The sequence below is a fragment of the Lissotriton vulgaris genome, chromosome 6 (assembly GCF_964263255.1).
Source record: "Lissotriton vulgaris chromosome 6, aLisVul1.2, whole genome shotgun sequence".
In the NCBI taxonomy this organism is placed as follows: domain Eukaryota; kingdom Metazoa; phylum Chordata; class Amphibia; order Caudata; family Salamandridae; genus Lissotriton; species Lissotriton vulgaris.
This window is the reverse complement of record NC_141694.1, coordinates 1,845,052,002-1,845,070,950: the sequence shown is the minus strand read 5'-3', so window position 1 is coordinate 1,845,070,950 and position 18,949 is coordinate 1,845,052,002. Positions and strand designations below refer to the sequence as shown.

Below are 18,949 nucleotides of genomic sequence, written 5' to 3'. Positions count from 1 at the left end.
TTATGTTTACCAAACAGAAAAGCAACAGCTGAACTATCAGATGCAGGACGATACATCGAATAATCTGAGCTAGAATACGGTTACATTCATCTACCTCCACAATGGTGTAAATATCCCTCCCTCAAGACCAGAAGAAATATTTTAACAGTCACACCTCGTGTATATATCACCAATTGGCAATCCAAACGAAATCAATCCAATACACTAGAGTCAAGTGTTTGTTCACACGATTTTGTTTCCACAACGTATAAGCGCTTCAATCATGGGGTGTACCTACGGTTACATTAATGCATTCCAGAAAGCCACACATCAATTGCTGTGTTCTTCACTGTAAATTTAGTAATTGGTAACAAGCACATTTTACAAACGTATGCATATCACAATTGTTCTAGAAGGGGGGAGAAGCACATTCTAAAAATTCCATGGGTGGCGCACACAGACTGTGAGCTTTACAGTAAAAACAAAAAGGCTGCAAGTATACAAGACGTGCTAATAAGTAATATTTGTTTTCCAACAATGCCCAACGGCTGGAACACATCTGTTGAGCTCTGTATTTCAGAAGCATCCGTTCAAACATAGTGCCTGCTGGATTAGAAGGAAAAAAATAATTCAATACGTGTTCAGTTCTAGGATGTGGATTGCAACAGAAACCTAACGATGGACCCTTCTTTCTGACAGCACCTAACTAGCTATTGCCCCGCGTATCTGTCTTCCCCTAGGATTTCAATTGGGGTTTGTGTGCACACTGAATGGCACCCACCGCCACAGTGCCTATTCCCGAAGGAATTCAATTTAGTATAAACAACAACAAAGGTGCACCACTAGATATAGCAAAACAATATATTTTGTACAATGAACCGCGAACAATGGTATTTTCTTGAGTTTCAAAGTTCTTTATTTCAAAGTAAAGCACCACACAGCCGACGCGTTTCGTCCCACAGGGGACTTCTTCAGGGAATCCAAATACGATCCAAGTGATTTCCGAGATTGGAATGGAACTTATGTGATGGCGAAATACCACAATAAAGGAACTTGCCGCAAAGTAAGAGATGGGTTACAATAAACCAGAGCAATCTATTTCAAGAGCTAAGATCCTCCGTGACTCCAAAGTGTAACTAGTCACTGCAGGACGGTTGAAAGAAAAACAATACCAGGTGTATGTATATCTCTCTCTGAATATGTGATCCTCTATATCTCCAAAGCCATAAAACAATCTGGGCAGGAGTAGAGAGATAGGAAAGGCAGCAGGTCGGTCTTGATAAAAACGTCCTGTGACAATCTCCCAAGCGAAACCCCGTCTCGACCACGATTCGTCCTCCGGTGGTCCACCTGCTGCCTTTCCTATCTCTCTATCTCTCTACTCTAACACAGCATGATTCTGGCACACAAACTGCCTCACAGTACTCTGATGACAGGACTCTGCTGCTGAACCACTCTGACGGCCGAGGCTTGTGTGGTTCACATTCAGCAGCCTGGCCGTTGGCGCAGATGGGGTCGGGTCTACAACATTAATACCGCTGTGGTGGTTGTGTGACCGACTTGCTCGTCCATTGTGCCCACAGGGGGTCCGGCGGGCGCACAGCTGTGCAGCACTGCGTGCAGTCTCCCTGCAGTGCCTGATCATGCCGCCGCTGTGCAACCATGATGCTGCCTCAGTCGCCATTACACCAACTAAAGCTGCTTGTTTATATTTGCATCGCGCTTTCCCTTTCAGGGAAAGCGCGATGCAAATATAAACACGTGTGTCTGGAAGAGACGCCATGTGCGAGCAAAAGACGCAGTGCACAAGCTAAATCCCCAGTCAGGGTGGGCGGGGCCTAAGGGAGACAGGGCAGACACAAACTCCACTTCCAAAGAAGCCCGACACAAAATAAACGACAATAGACCTCGCTATGGCGAGCAGCGCATGCGGTGCAACGCAGGTGAGACCTAAAAACATATGACTGGTTGATTCAACATCCTCATTCAAGGAGATCTGACTTAAGAAGGGAGACAACTTGTGAATTCCAATGCATATATCAGAGTAGGTCATCTCAAATCCTCAGTTAAGTACTGCTACTAGTCCGGTCACTCTCACTGGTGACCGACCTCAGCAGGAATCTGCTCAGAGGATTCACCAATGCAGTGCAAAAACACATTAAAGAGAGCAAAATTACACGCAACAGATAATTCCCTCTTCTCTTTCTCACAGTCCAAACCCCCTCCCCGCATCTGTCTGAAACCTTAAGATGGGCAGGATGATGCACAAACCATTGATGAAAATATTTACATTCTCTACAGGGCACGAAGCAAACAACGCATTCCAATTAATTAAGATTATCCAAATAAAGACCAGCCTCATTCGACTCCTCAGTGAAAGTGTCGTGCAGTGTGCTAGTCATCCTGCTATCACAGCTCAGCAACTGGTACACTGGGGCCTGAAGAGGGCGCACTAGAGCCAACGCGAACAAAAGGCACATTTTCATAGCTCCTGGCAAAACACATTTTATTTATTTTTATTTTTATTTCTTGTATCGCGCTGGAATCAATACCTTAAGGGTATCTCCGTGCTTTGCCAGCCAGAAAAATTGTCGTAGTCTTCAAGGTGCATTAAAGGGACTGAAATGCTTCCTGAAAGAGAAGTGTTTTCAGGGCCTTTCTAAAAGACAGGTGATTGGTGTTCATCCTCATTTCTATGGGAAGTTTATTCCATAGGGCAGGACCAACCGATGAAAATGCTCGGTCTCCTTGCCTAGCTCTTTTTGTTGCAGGGGTTTCAGAAGTGCTTGGTTACTTGAACGAAGTGAACGGCAGGGTTGGTACAATTCAAAAGATTGAGAGAGATATTTAGGACTGTCCCCATATAAGCATTTGTGGACCGTGCAGCATATTTTGAAACTGATGCGCTGCCGTATCGGGAGCCAGTGTAGCTCTACCAACAAAGGCTTAGAGGGAGTCCTGGCCGGCGCACCCATGACCAGCCTAGCCGCCGTATTCTGGACCACCTGCAAACGACCTACTGCATCAGCGTTTGCTAGCGTCAGCAGGCCGTTGCAGTAGTCTAGGCCAGTGGTTCCCAAACTTTTGACTCCTGAGGACCCCCATTGAGTCACCACTGGAAGCCGGGGACATCCAAGCAATTTGTATGAGTTAAATTTCAAATATTAAAACAGAAATTCGAAAACAATACACACGTGTGCATACAAAACAAATACTCAAAGTACTAAGGATTTTGGGGCCAGATGTATGACCATTTCATTTAGCGCCTCGCAATTGGCGACACATGGCAAGTGGCAAATTGCGAGTCACTAAATGAAATGTACAACAGTGAGTTTAACACTGTTTGGGATTCCTAATGGGGTCGCAAATTGCGAGGTTCATTAATATTAATGAGCCTCTCGCAATTTGCGAGCCCATTGGGAATGCCAGCCCTCCCAGGTATGGTGGCCTGCTGGGCTCTGCAGGCCACCATGTCAGGGACTGCTTTTAAATAACGCAGTTTTAAAAAGAAAATGCAGCCCATTTACCATACATTTAAAGAAAAAGGAAATGAAACATTTTCATTTCGTAAAGGGAAGGCGGCGCTCCCTGGGAACACTGACTGCCCTTAAAAAATAATTTTGCATGCATTTGCAAAAGGGAAGGGGTCCCCTGAGCACCCCTTCCCATTTGCAAATGCATTACCATCTACCTGAAGTAGGTGGCAATTGCGAATGTTTTGCGACCGCAAACATTTGTACATGGTTTTGAGACTCGCTATTTGGAAGGAAATGCCCCTTCCAAATAGCAAGTTGCAAAACGTATTTAGCGAGTCGCAAACAAATTGCGACTCATGAAATAGGCTATGTACATGGCCCAATAGGTTTTTGCATGTGCAAACGGGTGTGCGAACCCGTTCGCACATATAAAAACGGATCATACATCTGGGGTATTTTATATTGAAGTAATAGCCCCTCTGTCACATGCATTTCATTTGTTTTATAGCATCTCTCATACCATTGTAGGATGCAGAACACTTTACATCACACACATATAGAGACATTCAATCATACATGTAAATCAGTGTGTATATAAAATGTTTAAAGAGTGCTTGGTCTGGAAAAGCACAAAATCAAGATTCAGAACATAACACGGTGGTTAGCACTGACTTTAACATTAAAAATGTATTTCCACCCAAATAAACCTTTTTAGCAGCATCAGGATAATGAATAACTGGAGAAAAACATAAGTTACTAACTGGTACCATGCAGTTTGCAAGCAGCTCTTTGATGACAGTTTATAAGTCCCTTCACTTCATTACAATTGTCACTTGTGAAGTGCACAGTAACGAAAGAATCTCTGTGACAAAAGCAGTAACCACGATCTTATGCACATAAAATACTGCGTTTTAAAATGCATGTTACACGTTCTTTGCAGTAGGCACATTAACCCTCTGTGCTACATTAGTTAAGTCAAAGTTGCCACTGAACAAAACTCTCCTCACACTCCAGCAGGTACATTAATCATTGGTATGATCTTGACACTTTTATTTTTGCTGGAAAGCTGCTAATTATACAAGAAACGGTTCTGTGCTTTTAAAACTTGCCTACGGACCCCCAGGGAATGTGTCACGGACCCCAGTTTGGGAAACACTGGTCTAGGCGGCTAGTAACCAGAGCCTGCACGAGTGTCTTCCTGTAAGTATCAGGAAGATATGGAAATACTCGTCTTAGGATGCCAATGGTGTAAAAGCATAGTCCTGCAATGTGATTGGTATGCTCCTTAAGGGTCAATTTTTGGTCAATCTTGACCCCTAGATTTTTAACATGAGGCTTTGATGTAGGAACTGGGCCCAAGTCCAGCGGCCACCATTCAGGAGACCAGAGGAGGCTCGCCCTGCCGAAGAGCATAACCTCAGTTTTTGCAACGTTACATTGGAGGCAATTTGCGGCCATCCAATGTGACACTGCCCTCATACCCTCAGCAAAATTTTCCTTGACTGTAGGACCAAGGGAGCTGAAAGGGTAGAGGAGCTGGGTGTCGTCAGCGTAGGAAACCGGTATGAACCCATACTTCCGCACAATCTCAGCAAGGGGGGGCCACATATACATTGAACATGCCAGGTAAAGTTAAAATTGATCTCATTAGGTTCAAATATAAACAACATTATATCCTCTTTCAGCCCCTTCCCACAGGAGTAAATAGAATGCCCACCACCTGGATTTGGCTACTGTAGTCGTGCCCAAGATATATATAGACACTGGGTTCTTTTTGCCCCCAAATGCTTCCTAGGACTTAGAAAATAATTAAGAAAAATGTCCTGGAGTCAGCACAACAGCCAAGGATATCACCATAGCCTTAGAGCCTCTACTGAAAGGAATTATCTACCAATAAACAATACCAAGGAAATTGTCTGCAGTGATCAGAGAACGGCTGAAGCATCCTACTCTTTCCACAGTTTATGGAAAAGTGCAGACAAGCAGTGGATTTTAGCTATCACTACAGGGTAGTGGAAGGGCATGGATGTCTCTTACCCGGCTCAGTCCAAACTCATCGTGTTCATCATGAGGAATGCCATAGTTTCCTACGAGGGGGTAGGTGAGAACCAAGATCTGCGATGTGTAGGATGGGTCAGTTAGGGCCTCCGGGTAGCCCACCATGCCAGTCTGGAAAACTGCAAGAGACAAAAAAGAACAAGGAGCGAGTTAGACCACGCACTAAATCAGAGTTGCTTGCCTACCATACACTACCAAATAAGGGAACGAGGCTATTTGGGACTTTTCAGACATCCAAGACACACTACTGCAACATACACATTTATAGCCCTCCTGTATCACAGCAGTTGAAAACAGGTTGAGGGCACTTTGAAGATACAGCGCCCTCATTTCTAGTGTTTAACACACTGATTACATTTCCAGCAAAGGGTGTCCAAGAACAATAGTGGAATAAAGACCTCCGTTTTTATTGAAATGCTCCCCTCGCACAGATTATGTAGTATACAACACAAAATCAAAGGGCATTGTATTTCCCAATCCAATGGTACCTTATTTTATAGGCTCTGGAAGGAAAATTTGACACCAAGAATTAGACTGGAAATTTTCAGATCTCTGTAGCTAGCACTCAACACATGGAGCGGCCTTAATAGTGATATGCAAGGAAAATCCAGCGTGGGTCCACTGCCTAAAACAGATTACATCTAGCAAGCAGACAACAAGGGCCTTTTCTTGGCCTGGAGACAGCTTTACTTATTCTATATTATATTCGCACACGCGTACCATATATATAGTATCTATATATGCAGATGTGCAGAGTGTAATATGCTTTCTATTACCATTGTTGGGTGTGGGGAGATGGAGCAGCATTTGGGTGGTCCTTAAGGATACGGGATGTTGTTACAGATCCTAATGGCATAGATGGAAACGGTTTGCTGCCTTGTAATTTCTTTTTTTTACAGTTCTGGAAAGAGTCACCAGCGATGGTGAGCTGGTCTGCAAAATAAACATGGGTACTGGTGAGAGTAGCTTTGTAAATGATGCAGCTGTTTTTAAGATGGGGAAGGCCGGCAAAGCAGGCAAATGGAATTCCAAAAGGATGGTGGGAGGATGTGGACTGGGTGTTTCGATGATTTTTTCTGGCCCTGATGAGGGATCGATATGCATAACATTTGGCAATCTACCACCTTAGTCAGCTTAGATTTGGCATGCCAGGTTTCGTTAAAATATGTCTGCAGGGAGGAAAAAAGTGTGTGTTGGGGCAGGGAAAGGAATAAAAAAAAAAAGCTTTCCAATTAAGTCCCCATTAGAAAGTTTGTTCATATCTTCACCCTGAACATGACCGCTAAATGGATTTACACCAAACTTAGCATGAAAGTAGCACTCACAAAGCAGGCTTTTGTCGGGTTGAAGTAAGACATTCGCATTTAAAACAGCTGCCAAGCACATTTTAAAGGTAATTCATGAGGCCAGATTTTTTTTAAAGCCCCTTCTTTTGTCATACCTTTCGTATCCGTAGTACCAGAGTTGGCAAAACACATCTGAGACATTGGATTGGCTGCCAGAAGAAAATTAATTTGATGCAGCTACCACTACAGGCTTTAAAGGCACAGGACGTGTCCTGCAGTTTAGAAAAATATGGACTATACGGGTGCAGGGCAGGCACCACCTAACCCCCAAGCTAATCTGAGGGAGGCCCTCAAAACCCTCTACCTTGTAGGTTAACATAATTAAAACATGTTTACTGTATTTACAAGTCTGATTTCTAGCTCACAACTCCATAAGACCTAAAATGGAGGTTGAAATCAATGACACCATACTGGGTACATGGTCCCCGGGTTCCATTACCGATGTCTGGGATTAACAAGTAAGAAATACGACGTGCAATCTTGACACAAGCTTCAGACTGAGACTTGTGCCGGGTTCACAAATCCTATTTAAGATTTGTGAATCTGAAATCCAAAATACTGAAAGAAAAAAAATGGCCTGGCCAAGTACTATAGGTCAACTTTTGGGCATAGTCAACAGTCCAAGCTCTCCTGCAGTTGACCAAAGAACATGCACAGCGGGGGCTGGATGTCCACAGTGATTTGGGTGCAGGGCCTGGCTTCAGGCTGGGTCCAGCCCCCGAGGCAGGTTAGACACAACCTCTGCTGCACACTACTGAAAGCTGTGTGCAGTGGGGGTTGTGTGCCTTGTGCATTTGAGGGTTGTTAAGCATACAACATGTTAGCACTTGGTGAGCCTTTGCTCCCAAAAATGGGAAAGGCCGATGTCACTTTTCTAGCTTGGTGCCGATGCCACTAAGCTTACTCTATGCTTACATATCATACCAGAAAAACAATTGAGGTAAGCATATCTACAGTGTTGGTAGTGTTGTAGAGAACTCCATATAAAGAAGTTGCTCTCCGACTAAAACGTAGAAACCACGTTTAGCTAATGCATATCTACCGTAAAAAAGTTCACTTATTGTCCAGGTCTGTTTCTTTCCCTTTCTTAATTTTTGTGCACCTTTTGAAACTATTTTAAAATGGCATTTTACAAATTTCTAAATTTAAAAGCACTTCAATATCATTTGCTATGTATATACCCTGTGCTGTTGATCAACATGTAAAGGTAATTTTATGGGCTAGCCTTAAAGCATTTCAACCTGAACTGTCCCTTATTTTTTCTATCCATTCATTGTCCATTTTTCCAAGCTTTTGATTCACTCTCAAACTCAGCCAACCACACACTCTTGCCAATCCATAAACACTACGACTTATAAAATGGCCAGCCCCACTGGATTTCACAATTTTGATTTTAAATAAAGCTTTACTGAAAAAATAGGGCACACCAGGCTATTTCACTTAAGATAGCTCCCCTTTTACAGAAGTATTTCAGCTTCAAACTCGCTTTTAGGATTATTGAAGCCAGACAAATTCCAAACATAAGCCCCGCCCCCACGTTGGGTAGGGGTCAGAATTACCAATTGTGCGTTATTGCACTAAGTAATTACCAGGTGAGATACAGTTAGCAGCACCGTTAATTACCAGAGAGAAAAGCCTGCTTGAATTATTCAAATAAAAAGTATGGTAATTACTGTGACATGCATCTTTTGGTACAGAATGCACCAAAATCCACGTAGTGCCCCAAAAGTGCGAATAGATGCCATTTACCACACCTGAAAAAGTCTGAATCCATGGGTGTGCAAGAGAAGGGGAAAAGCAGCAAACACCACACAAGGAGTGGGAGAAACATACAGCACAGCGGAATCTGCCAGGGGGAGAAGCTCACGAGGGAGAGAGCTGGTAAACACAAGAACTCTCATGGAGAGTTTGGCCAAAGAGAAAAGTAGTTGTCTAAAAGTAACAAGCACTGGCGTTGCCAATAGGTCTCGCATTAGGAAAGTGTGAGCTATTGGTATTGTAAATGACAATTATTTTTTTTAAATATGTGTTGGCATTGAAAATATATAAATTAATAGCATTGTTATTTACAAAGCCAATAGCTTACACTTTCCTAATGCGAGTCCTATTGGCTATGGGAATGCTTGTTGTTCGCCAGCAAGGACAGTGCTGTTGTGGTGCTGAGTGATGCTGTTATGGTGCTCAGTGATGTGGTGGTGTCCCAGAGTGATGTGGTGGTGTCCCAGAGTGATGTGGTGGTGTCCCAGAGTGATGTGGTGGTGTCCCAGAGTGATGTGGTGGTGTCCCAGAGTGATGTGGTGGTGTCCCAGAGTGATGAGGTGGTGTCCGTGAGTGATGAGGTGGTGTCCGTGAGTGATGAGGTGGTGTCCGTGAGTGATGAGGTGGTGTCCGTGAGTGATGAGGTGGTGTCCGTGAGTGATGAGGTGGTGTCCGTGAGTGATGAGGTGGTGTCCGTGAGTGATGAGGTGGTGTCCGTGAGTGATGAGGTGGTGTCCGTGAGTGATGAGGTGGTGTCCGTGAGTGATGAGGTGGTGTCCGTGAGTGATGAGGTGGTGTCCGTGAGTGATGAGGTGGTGTCCGTGAGTGATGAGGTGGTGTCCGTGAGTGATGAGGTGGTGTCCGTGAGTGATGAGGTGGTGTCCGTGAGTGATGAGGTGGTGTCCCAGAGTGGTGTGGTGGTGTCCCTGAGTGGTGTGGTGGTGTCCCTGAGGGATGATGTGGTGGTGTCCCTGAGGGGATGATGTGGTGGTGTCCCTGAGGGATGATGTGGTGGTGTCCCCGAGTGATGTAGTGGTGTCCCCGAGTGGTGTGGTGGTGTCCCTGAGTGGTGTGGTGATGTCCCTGAGTGGTGTGGTGGTATCCCTGATTGATTTTGTGGTGTACATCAGTGATGTGGTGGTGTCCCTGAGGGCTATGGTGGTGTCCCTGAGGGCTATGGTGGTGTCCCTGAGGGCTATGGTGGTGTCCCTGAGGGCTATGGTGGTGTCCCTGAGGGCTATGGTGGTGTCCCTGAGGGCTATGGTGGTGTCCCTGAGGGCTATGGTGGTGTCCCTGAGGGCTATGGTGGTGTCCCTGAGGGCTATGGTGGTGTCCCTGAGGTGTCCCTGAGGGCTATGGTGGTGTCCCTGAGGGCTATGGTGGTGTCCCTGAGGGCTATGGTGGTGTCCCTGAGGGCTATGGTGGTGTCCCTGAGGGCTATGGTGGTGTCCCTGAGGGCTATGGTGGTGTCCCTGAGGGCTATGGTGGTGTCCTATGGTGGTGTCCCTGAGGGCTATGGTGGTGTCCCTGAGGGCTATGGTGGTGTCCCTGAGGGCTATGGTGGTGTCCCTGAGGGCTATGGTGGTGTCCCTGAGGGCTATGGTGGTGTCCCTGAGGGCTATGGTGGTGTCCCTGAGGGCTATGGTGGTGTCCCTGAGGGCTGTGGTGGTGTCCCTGAGGGCTGTGGTGGTGTCCCTGAGGGCTGTGGTGGTGTCCCTGAGGGCTGTGGTGGTGTCCCTGAGGGCTGTGGTGGTGTCCCTGAGGGCTGTGGTGATGTCCCCGAGTGGTGTGGTGATGTCCCTGAGTGGTGTGGTGATGTCCCTGAGTGGTGTGGTGGTATCCCTGATTGATTTTGTGGTGTACATCAGTGATGTGGTGGTGTCCCTGAGTGCTGTGTTGGTGTCCCTGAGGGCTGTGTTGGTGTCCCTGAGGGCTATGGTGGTGTCCCTGAGGGCTATGGTGGTGTCCCTGAGGGCTATGGTGGTGTCCCTGAGGGCTATGGTGGTGTCCCTGAGGGCTATGGTGGTGTCCCTGAGGGCTATGGTGGTGTCCCTGAGGGCTATGGTGGTGTCCCGGAGGGCTATGGTGGTGTCCCTGAGGGCTATGGTGGTGTCCCTGAGGGCTGTGGTGGTGTCCCTGAGCGGTGTGGTGGTGTCCCTGAGCGGTGTGGTGGTGTCCCTGAGTGGTGTGGTGGTGTCCCTGAGGGCTGTGGTGATGTCCCCGAGTGGTGTGGTGATGTCCCTGAGTGGTGTGGTGATGTCCCTGAGTGGTGTGGTGGTATCCCTGATTGATTTTGTGGTGTACATCAGTGATGTGGTGGTGTCCCTGAGTGCTATGGTGGTGTCCCTGAGGGCTATGGTGGTGTCCCTGAGGGCTATGGTGGTGTCCCTGAGGGCTATGGTGGTGTCCCTGAGGGCTATGGTGGTGTCCCTGAGGGCTATGGTGGTGTCCCTGAGGGCTATGGTGGTGTGCCTGAGGGCTATGGTGGTGTCCCTGAGGGCTATGGTAGTGTCCCTGAGGGCTGTGGTGATGTCCCTGAGCGGTGTGGTGGTGTCCCTGAGCGGTGTGGTGGTGTCCCTGAGTGGTGTGGTGATGTCCCTGAGTGGTGTGGTGGTGTCCCTGAGTGGTGTGGTGATGTCCCTGAGTGGTGTGGTGGTGTCCCTGAGTGGTGTGGTGGTGTCCCTGAGTGGTGTGGTGGTGTCCCTGAGTGGTGTGGTGGTGTCCCTGAGTGGTGTGGTGGTGTCCCTGAGGGATGATGTGGTGGTGTCCCTAGGGGATGATGTGGTGGTGTCCCTGAGGGATGATGTGGTGGTGTCCCCGAGTGATGTAGTGGTGTCCCCGAGTGGTGTGGTGGTGTCCCTGAGTAGTGTGGTGGTGTCCCTGAGTGGTGTGTTGGTGTCCCTGAGTGGTGTGTTGGTGTCCCTGAGTGGTGTGGTGGTGTCCCTGAGGGATGATGTGGTGGTGTCCCTGAGGGGATGATGTGGTGGTGTCCCTGAGGGATGATGTGGTGGTGTCCCCGAGTGATGTAGTGGTGTCCCCGAGTGGTGTGGTGGTGTCCCTGAGTGGTGTGGTGATGTCCCTGAGTGGTGTGGTGGTATCCCTGATTGATTTTGTGGTGTACATCAGTGATGTGGTGGTGTCCCTGAGTGCTGTGTTGGTGTCCCTGAGGGCTATGGTGGTGTCCCTGAGGGCTATGGTGGTGTCCCTGAGGGCTATGGTGGTGTCCCTGAGGGCTATGGTGGTATCCCTGAGGGCTATGGTGGTGTCCCTGAGGGCTATGGTGGTGTCCCTGAGGGCTATGGTGGTGTCCCTGAGGGCTATGGTGGTGTCCCTGAGGGCTATGGTGGTGTCCCTGAGGGCTATGGTGGTGTCCCTGAGGGCTATGGTGGTGTCCCTGAGGGCTATGGTGGTGTCCCTGAGGGCTGTGGTGATGTCCCTGAGCGGTGTGGTGGTGTCCCTGAGCGGTGTGGTGGTGTCCCTGAGTGGTGTGGTGATGTCCCTGAGTGGTGTGGTGGTGTCCCTGAGTGGTGTGGTGATGTCCCTGAGTGGTGTGGTGGTGTCCCTGAGTGGTGTGGTGGTGTCCCTGAGTGGTGTGGTGGTGTCCCTGAGTGGTGTGGTGGTGTCCCTGAGTGGTGTGGTGGTGTCCCTGATGGATGATGTGGTGGTGTCCCTAGGGGATGATGTGGTGGTGTCCCTGAGGGATGATGTGGTGGTGTCCCCGAGTGATGTAGTGGTGTCCCCGAGTGGTGTGGTGGTGTCCCTGAGTAGTGTGGTGGTGTCCCTGAGTGGTGTGTTGGTGTCCCTGAGTGGTGTGTTGGTGTCCCTGAGTGATGTGGTGGTGTCCCTGAGGGGATGATGTGGTGGTGTCCCCGAGTGATGTAGTGGTGTCCCCGAGTGGTGTGGTGGTGTCCCCGAGTAGTGTGGTGGTGTCCCTGAGTAGTGTGGTGGTGTCCCTGAGTGGTGTGGTGGTGTCCCTGAGTGGTGTGGTGGTGTCCCTGAGTGGTGTGGTGGTGTCCCTGAGTAGTGTGGTGGTGTCCCTGAGTAGTGTGGTGGTGTCCCTGAGTAGTGTGGTGGTGTCCCTGAGTAGTGTGGTGGTGTCCCTGAGTAGTGTGGTGGTGTCCCTGAGTAGTGTGGTGGTGTCCCTGAGTAGTGTGGTGGTGTCCCTGAGTAGTGTGGTGGTGTCCCTGAGTAGTGTGGTGGTGTCCCTGAGTAGTGTGGTGGTGTCCCTGAGTAGTGTGGTGGTGTCCCTAAGGGCTGTGGTGGTGTCCCTGAGTGCTGTGGTGGTGTCCCTAAGGGCTGTGGTGGTGTCCCTGAGTGCTGTGGTGGTGTCCCTGAGGGCTATGGTGGTGTCCCTGAGGGCTATGGTGGTGTCCCTGAGGGCTATGGTGGTGTCCCTCAGTGCTGTGGTGGTGTCCCTCAGTGCTGTGGTGGTGTCCCTGAGTGGTGTGGTGGTGTCCCTGAGTGGTGTGGTGGTGTCCCTGAGTGGTGTGGTGGTGTCCCTGAGTGGTGTGGTGGTGACCTTGAGTGGTGTGGTGGTGTCCCTGAGTAGTGTGGTGGTGTCCCTGAGTAGTGTGGTGGTGTCCCTGAGTAGTGTGGTGGTGTCCCTGAGTAGTGTGGTGGTGTCCCTGAGGGATGATGTGGTGGTGTCCCTGAGGGATGATGTGGTGGTGTCCCTGAGTGATGTGGTGGTGTCCCTGAGTGGTGTGGTGGTGTCCCTGAGTGGTGTGTTGGTGTCCCTGAGTGGTGTGTTGGTGTCCCTGAGTGGTGTGTTGGTGTCCCTGAGTGGTGTGTTGGTGTCCCTGAGTGGTGTGGTGGTGTCCCTGAGGGCTGTGGTGGTGTCCCTGAGTGGTGTGGTGGTGTCCCTGAGACACACAGGTGGGGGGGGAGGGCAGCCGATCCGGACTGACTCACCGGCGGACTAAATTTACACTAAATATTAGTGTATTGGGAAGAAAACTGTTTTTATTAATGATTTGTCAAATAAGATAGCATCGTTATTAGGAGCACCGCCAGTGCGGGAGGAACATTCTATTTACAATGAATCGGCTCTACGGCAGGTGTAGTATTGGCAATGAAACGTAGTGTTCCTTGATGCGCGGAGGGGGGTTTTAAGATACTGCAGGAGTCTGCAGGGGGGGGCGCCGTGAGCTGGAGGTCTTGCGGGGGTGAGCGAGGGCTGAGGGGAAGGGTTATGACTGAGTCTGGGTAGTTAGAGGGGGAGCTGGGTAGTTTCCTAGGGTTATAGGGCGATGGCATCTGGTGTTTTGAAGGGTCCATGAAGAAACGGCGGAGTTCTGTGGTGGTCGGGATGAGGGGATGTGGCGGACAGTAAGGGGGTCTGCAAGGACCGAAGGAGAGGGCGAGCAGCCCGGGACGAGAGAGCTGCAACGCGAGGATGTGGATGACGGGGGGGGGGGGGGGTTGGTGGGAGTCTGCGATGATCAGGAGCGGGGGAGGGGGTCCTGGGGGCTTTGATGTGAGAGATAAATTAGGGGCGGGGTGGACTCTGGCAGGGGAGGGAACATGGCCTGGAGAGAGGCCGCAGGGAAGCCGGATGGGGGCGGGAGTGCAATTAACATGGTGTAAACGGTCCGAATTCAACGTAATGTGGGGGCTCTGTGGTCTCTGTTCCTCACAGGAAATGTGTAGCTTTTAGTTGCTGGAATATAGCAGATAGTGGGTTAAATGGACTTGGGACTGCTCACCTACAGCAGCAAAGTCAGGGAGCAACAGGCTTTCAAAATATGCATCAACACAGTCCAAACTGCTGCCCACAGACTCCCATAGCGCTTGTGGATACAAAACAACAGGAGGGAAGGGCGACATCGCATGTCTGGCCCACGCGCCCCGGGGCAACTGCGTGTCCATGCGTTAAGATATTCCTTACACACACGAGATCCTGCTGCCAATACGATCTTGGGACAAATTGGAGGCCAGTTGGAAGCCGGCGGGAGACGGGGCTGCGGAGGTTCAGTGGCTATGGGGAGGTAGGCAGAGGTTGGTGTGAGATTACAGCGCAGATGCTGGGGGGGACAGTGCAGGGGAGGAGAACAGCTAGGGATTATTTTCACTGTGTCGCATTAAATGGCAATATTCTAAAACGATTAAAGGGAGCTTTGGTTTTAAAGTGACGAAAAGTAAATCTTAATGTTCTCATATCCGAAAAACATGAATTACAAAATGAATAGCAGGGCCAGTCTATGAAGTGTTAACAAAGAAAAAAGTAAAGTTTTCAGGTTTTATTTTCCACGGCGGGAGAGCCTGGGGCGGGAATGCAAGCGAGGGGAGGCAGGCAGATTAGGAGGGAAGCCGGATGGGGGCGGGAGAGCCTGGTGGGGGTGTGAATGCGCGAGGGGAGGCAGGCGGATTAGGAGGGAAGCCTGATGGGGGCGGGAGAGCCTGATGGGGGGCGTGAATGCGAGAACCGAATACTCTGAGCTTTCCAAGTGTTTGTGAAAATGTATTCCTAACTAGCTAAAAGCGTCAGAATACGTGCATGGTTATTACGATCTCTATATTCCAATGTGATTGTCATATCGAAAATAGTATAGCTCAGCTGCTCGTGAAAACTTAAAGCTCATTTTGAAATGGGTTCTCACGAGCTGTAGTTACAAATATGATGTCATTTGTTTTTAATTGGTTATTTTTACCGTGTTTTTAGAAGGAGCCCTCGGTGGAAAAAAAGTGGTGAAGTCCGTTTTGTATGTTTACAGATGAGCGCTCCGTAATGTTGTGTGCAGCTGTCCCGGCATCCCCTTTGACTGGTGATGGCTGAATCATAGAGTGATGTTAGAGCGGAAAACCGGGTCCCCTGAATCTGTTTTAGGATCCACAGTGTTCCGGTCAGACCTAGGCTCTCTCTCTTGAACATGGCGGCAGTGAAACAGCATCAATCGCTGCTTGAAGAACCTCCGCACCTCAATGGAGAGTTGGAACTAGAGGACAAGGATGATGAGGCAGATACCAGACGGCAAGGCTGTGATTGCGTGGAGAGAGGGGAGGTGCTGGTGTGGGAGGGGGAGGAGTGCTGCTAGGGCAAGGCTGTGATTGCGTGGACAGAGAGGGGAGGTGCTGGTGTGGGAGGGGGGAGGTGCTGGTGTGGGAGGAGTGCTGCTAGGGAAAGGCTGTGATTGCGTGGAGAGAGAGGGGAGGTGCTAGTGTGGGAGGGGGAGGTGCTGGTGTGGGAAAGGCCAAGGCTGTGTTTGCGGGGAGAGAGAGGGGAGGTGCTGGTGTGGGAGGGGGGAGTTGCTGGTGTGGGAGGAGTGCTGCTAGGAGAGGAGTGAATGCTCGTGCATGTTTGCTCACGTGATTCACGTGAACTGCAAGAAAACCGCGGCTGAAAGCCCTTTGGTTTGAAGAGAAAATAGCCGACTTGAATTCTCCCCATTTCCCATTCCTGCGGAATGGTAAAGGCGAGACCTAAAAAGGGGAAAGATATAAGACAGCCAGAATGGCATACAAGCTTTCAGTGCTTTGAAGAGTGCAGTTGTGGTGGTGCCAACCATGAAGGCACAAATCTCTCTGCAGGAGATTACAGTGGGCATTAGTTTAGTAAGGTTGGTGGAGGTGATGTGGGATGACAGGCTGCCCATCAAACTCAAAATGCGGCCCCAAATTGATAATGTGATCTATGACATACCACATGTACCTTGAAATCCTAGACAAACATACCATTTAAACCAAGATACTGTAATTACATGTCTATTCTCCATACAAACAAGTCTGGATACTTCGTAGACCACCCCTATTTCCAAAGGCTAGAGTTCGAAGTTGGGCTCTATTGACATACAGTGGAAAAACACAGAAAGAGTCCAAAACATCCCAAGGTCATGGAAAACACCAACAACAGCAAACAGGTCGGCCCATATGTGGATGCAAAAGTTCAAAATGAGTTTACAGTCAAGAATGACTAAAGGAGAGGTGGGTAGGCAACAAGGAGTCAAGAAACCCCAGCAAGGGTGAATTACGAAGATTCAGGACAGACAGGAGATGGAATCCAGAGGACTAGGGCCTGCAAATCAGCAGAACTATTTGTAAAAGTCAATTAACACTTAATGCAAAATGTGGTTGGCTGGGTGTCTCTGCGTGACAGTTTGCATAAAACAGCCATGCTAGACACCAGCATGAGGCTGATTACAGCAGATACTTTATTTAGGAAGATATTTTCTGCAGCCTCCTCTGGGCAAAAACAAGCACAAAAGGCGTGCAATGGAAAGTTCTGAAAACTTGGGAATTTCGCTAAATAAAATTAAAATGTTACCCAGGCTTAATGGAGAGGCTGCAACCCCTATGGTTGCCCTCTGAAAGAACATCAAAAAAGGTCTGTTTGTATTCCATAGACCGCAGGAAAAATAGGAGGACACTAATGCTGGAAAAACGGCCTATTACAGTGTTCCTATGGTGACAGTTCAAATGTCTCCCATAAAAAACAAGCACTGCAAAGTAATTAGGCTTGGAGCTAGCAGGCAGACTTTTGGCTGTCAATGCTTATTTTGTTTTTCATGATTTTTGAAAAACCTTATTGTTGGAAAAGCTGCCAGACTGTTGTCAATCTAAACTAAACACGTCTATCTAAAGTTAAATATGTTTTGGGTATCAAACAGTACACATTGCCAACGCAGCATTGGCATTTAAGGAACATTTTGTGTGTGGGTGTCCTTTCTCCCTGTGAATTGGCCAAATGCCATGACTCACAGTAAAGTTAGCCAAAGGATGAAGAGAGCTGACCTACTGTCCCATGTTCTGTGCTCCGGGGTTGGAAACAAAATTGACTGACGCTATCAAAGAAGAACAGCCAAAAAGAGTCAATAAGTAGATTATACATATAATTTTAGTAAAATCCAAAAGGCCCGGTATTAGTCTGTCTAGTTGACAACATTAGAAACAAAATTAAAGTCTACTGTACCAACCTGAAGCCAGCAGACGTCTCTACCTGTATCAAAATAAGAAAAACGAACAATATGCACACACAAGTTGAACCCCACAAAAACAGATCTTTGCAAGTGGGTCATCTCTATGCAGCTCATACTGAAACGGCAGACATACATTGAATAATATCAGGCTTTACTGAAAACCCCTTTAAATCCACAGCAGCGACTATTTACTTTTAAGTCTAGATTGCACCTACTTGACTTAAATGCATCCTTGGACCCTGAACAATGGACCTTCCGAACCCATAGGTTGGTGAAGAGGCTTTGCTCAGCACAACTGGAGTCTAAGCCCCTCACAGATACTGGAGCTGTATGTCTAGGCAAACAGAGCCTCAATTCAAAACAAGCTCAAATGTGTCGAGCTCAGAGCTGGCTGCATAGGCGTGTATGAAACCCCCAACACAGACACAGTAACAACTAGAAATTGTTCAGAAAACCTAAGCAGTCCATCTCTCAAGATAACTCCCTCCACTTACAGTGGCCGCCTGACAATCTCTTCTAAATACAAGATAAACCTCTACTAGTCATTTTGCCATTACATTAATACGTAAACGGAAAGGCAATGGAGAGTAATTAGACTATTGTCACTATGCAATTCCTCCTTTAAACTCGATGTCCCGTCTCAATGAAGGTTCGCAAAGAAAACAACAAAGGTCGCACTAAGCGGGGCGAATGTGCTTGTAGATGGAGAACGGATGAGTATGGTGTGGGAGAGAGCAATGGAAAGCAAACAGGGAGGGAAAGACTAGAAATAAATATAAATAAATAAATACACCGGGTAGGTGGAGGGGGGAGGGGGGTGCAGACTGGCACAAACATTCGAAAGAATGAGATGAGCCAATTGCCTGTGGGCTGACCAAAGATGTGATTATCAACACAAGTAATTTTATTAGGGTATTTGGTGGAACATTACCTTAACTAACATTTACAAAGCAGATGAACTACAAAAAAAAACCAACCAAATTAAAAACTTTGATTTACCATTAAAAGATGTTGGAAGACTTAATATAATCCACAAATTTCATTGACTCGTATCTATTTACGATATAAAAGCTTTTGAAACAAAGTATTTCAAATGTTTACAATGCCAATCAGAAAGTCCTCCAGAAGTAAACAAGCATTTACAATGCAACGGTCTCGCATTTGCAAACGTTAGAGCTATTGCATTATAAATGACAAAAATGTTATTTATGTGTTGGTTTTTGAAAACCGATAAATAAATGGCATTGTCATTTACAATGCCAATAGCTGAATCTCTCGCAAATGCCACACACACAGAGCCACACACACACACAGAGCCACACACACACAGCCACACAGACAGAGCCACACAGACAGAGCCACACAGACAGAGCCACACAGACAGAGCCACACACACACAGCCACACAGACAGAGCCACAC

At 48.1% G+C, this 18,949-nt stretch overlaps 1 protein-coding gene across 4 annotated transcripts in view; it reads right to left on the bottom strand.

Moving 5' to 3' along the window:
• Positions 1–18,949, bottom strand: part of CAD (carbamoyl-phosphate synthetase 2, aspartate transcarbamylase, and dihydroorotase) — a 359,331-nt gene that overhangs the window by 314,991 nt on the left and 25,391 nt on the right. For all 4 annotated transcript variants that reach the window (XM_086928147.1, XM_086928144.1, XM_086928145.1 and 1 more), the window contains one exon: positions 5,493–5,632. In XM_086928147.1, the coding sequence (XP_086784273.1) occupies positions 5,493–5,632 (140 nt within the window). The remainder of the gene's footprint in view (positions 1–5,492; positions 5,633–18,949) is intronic.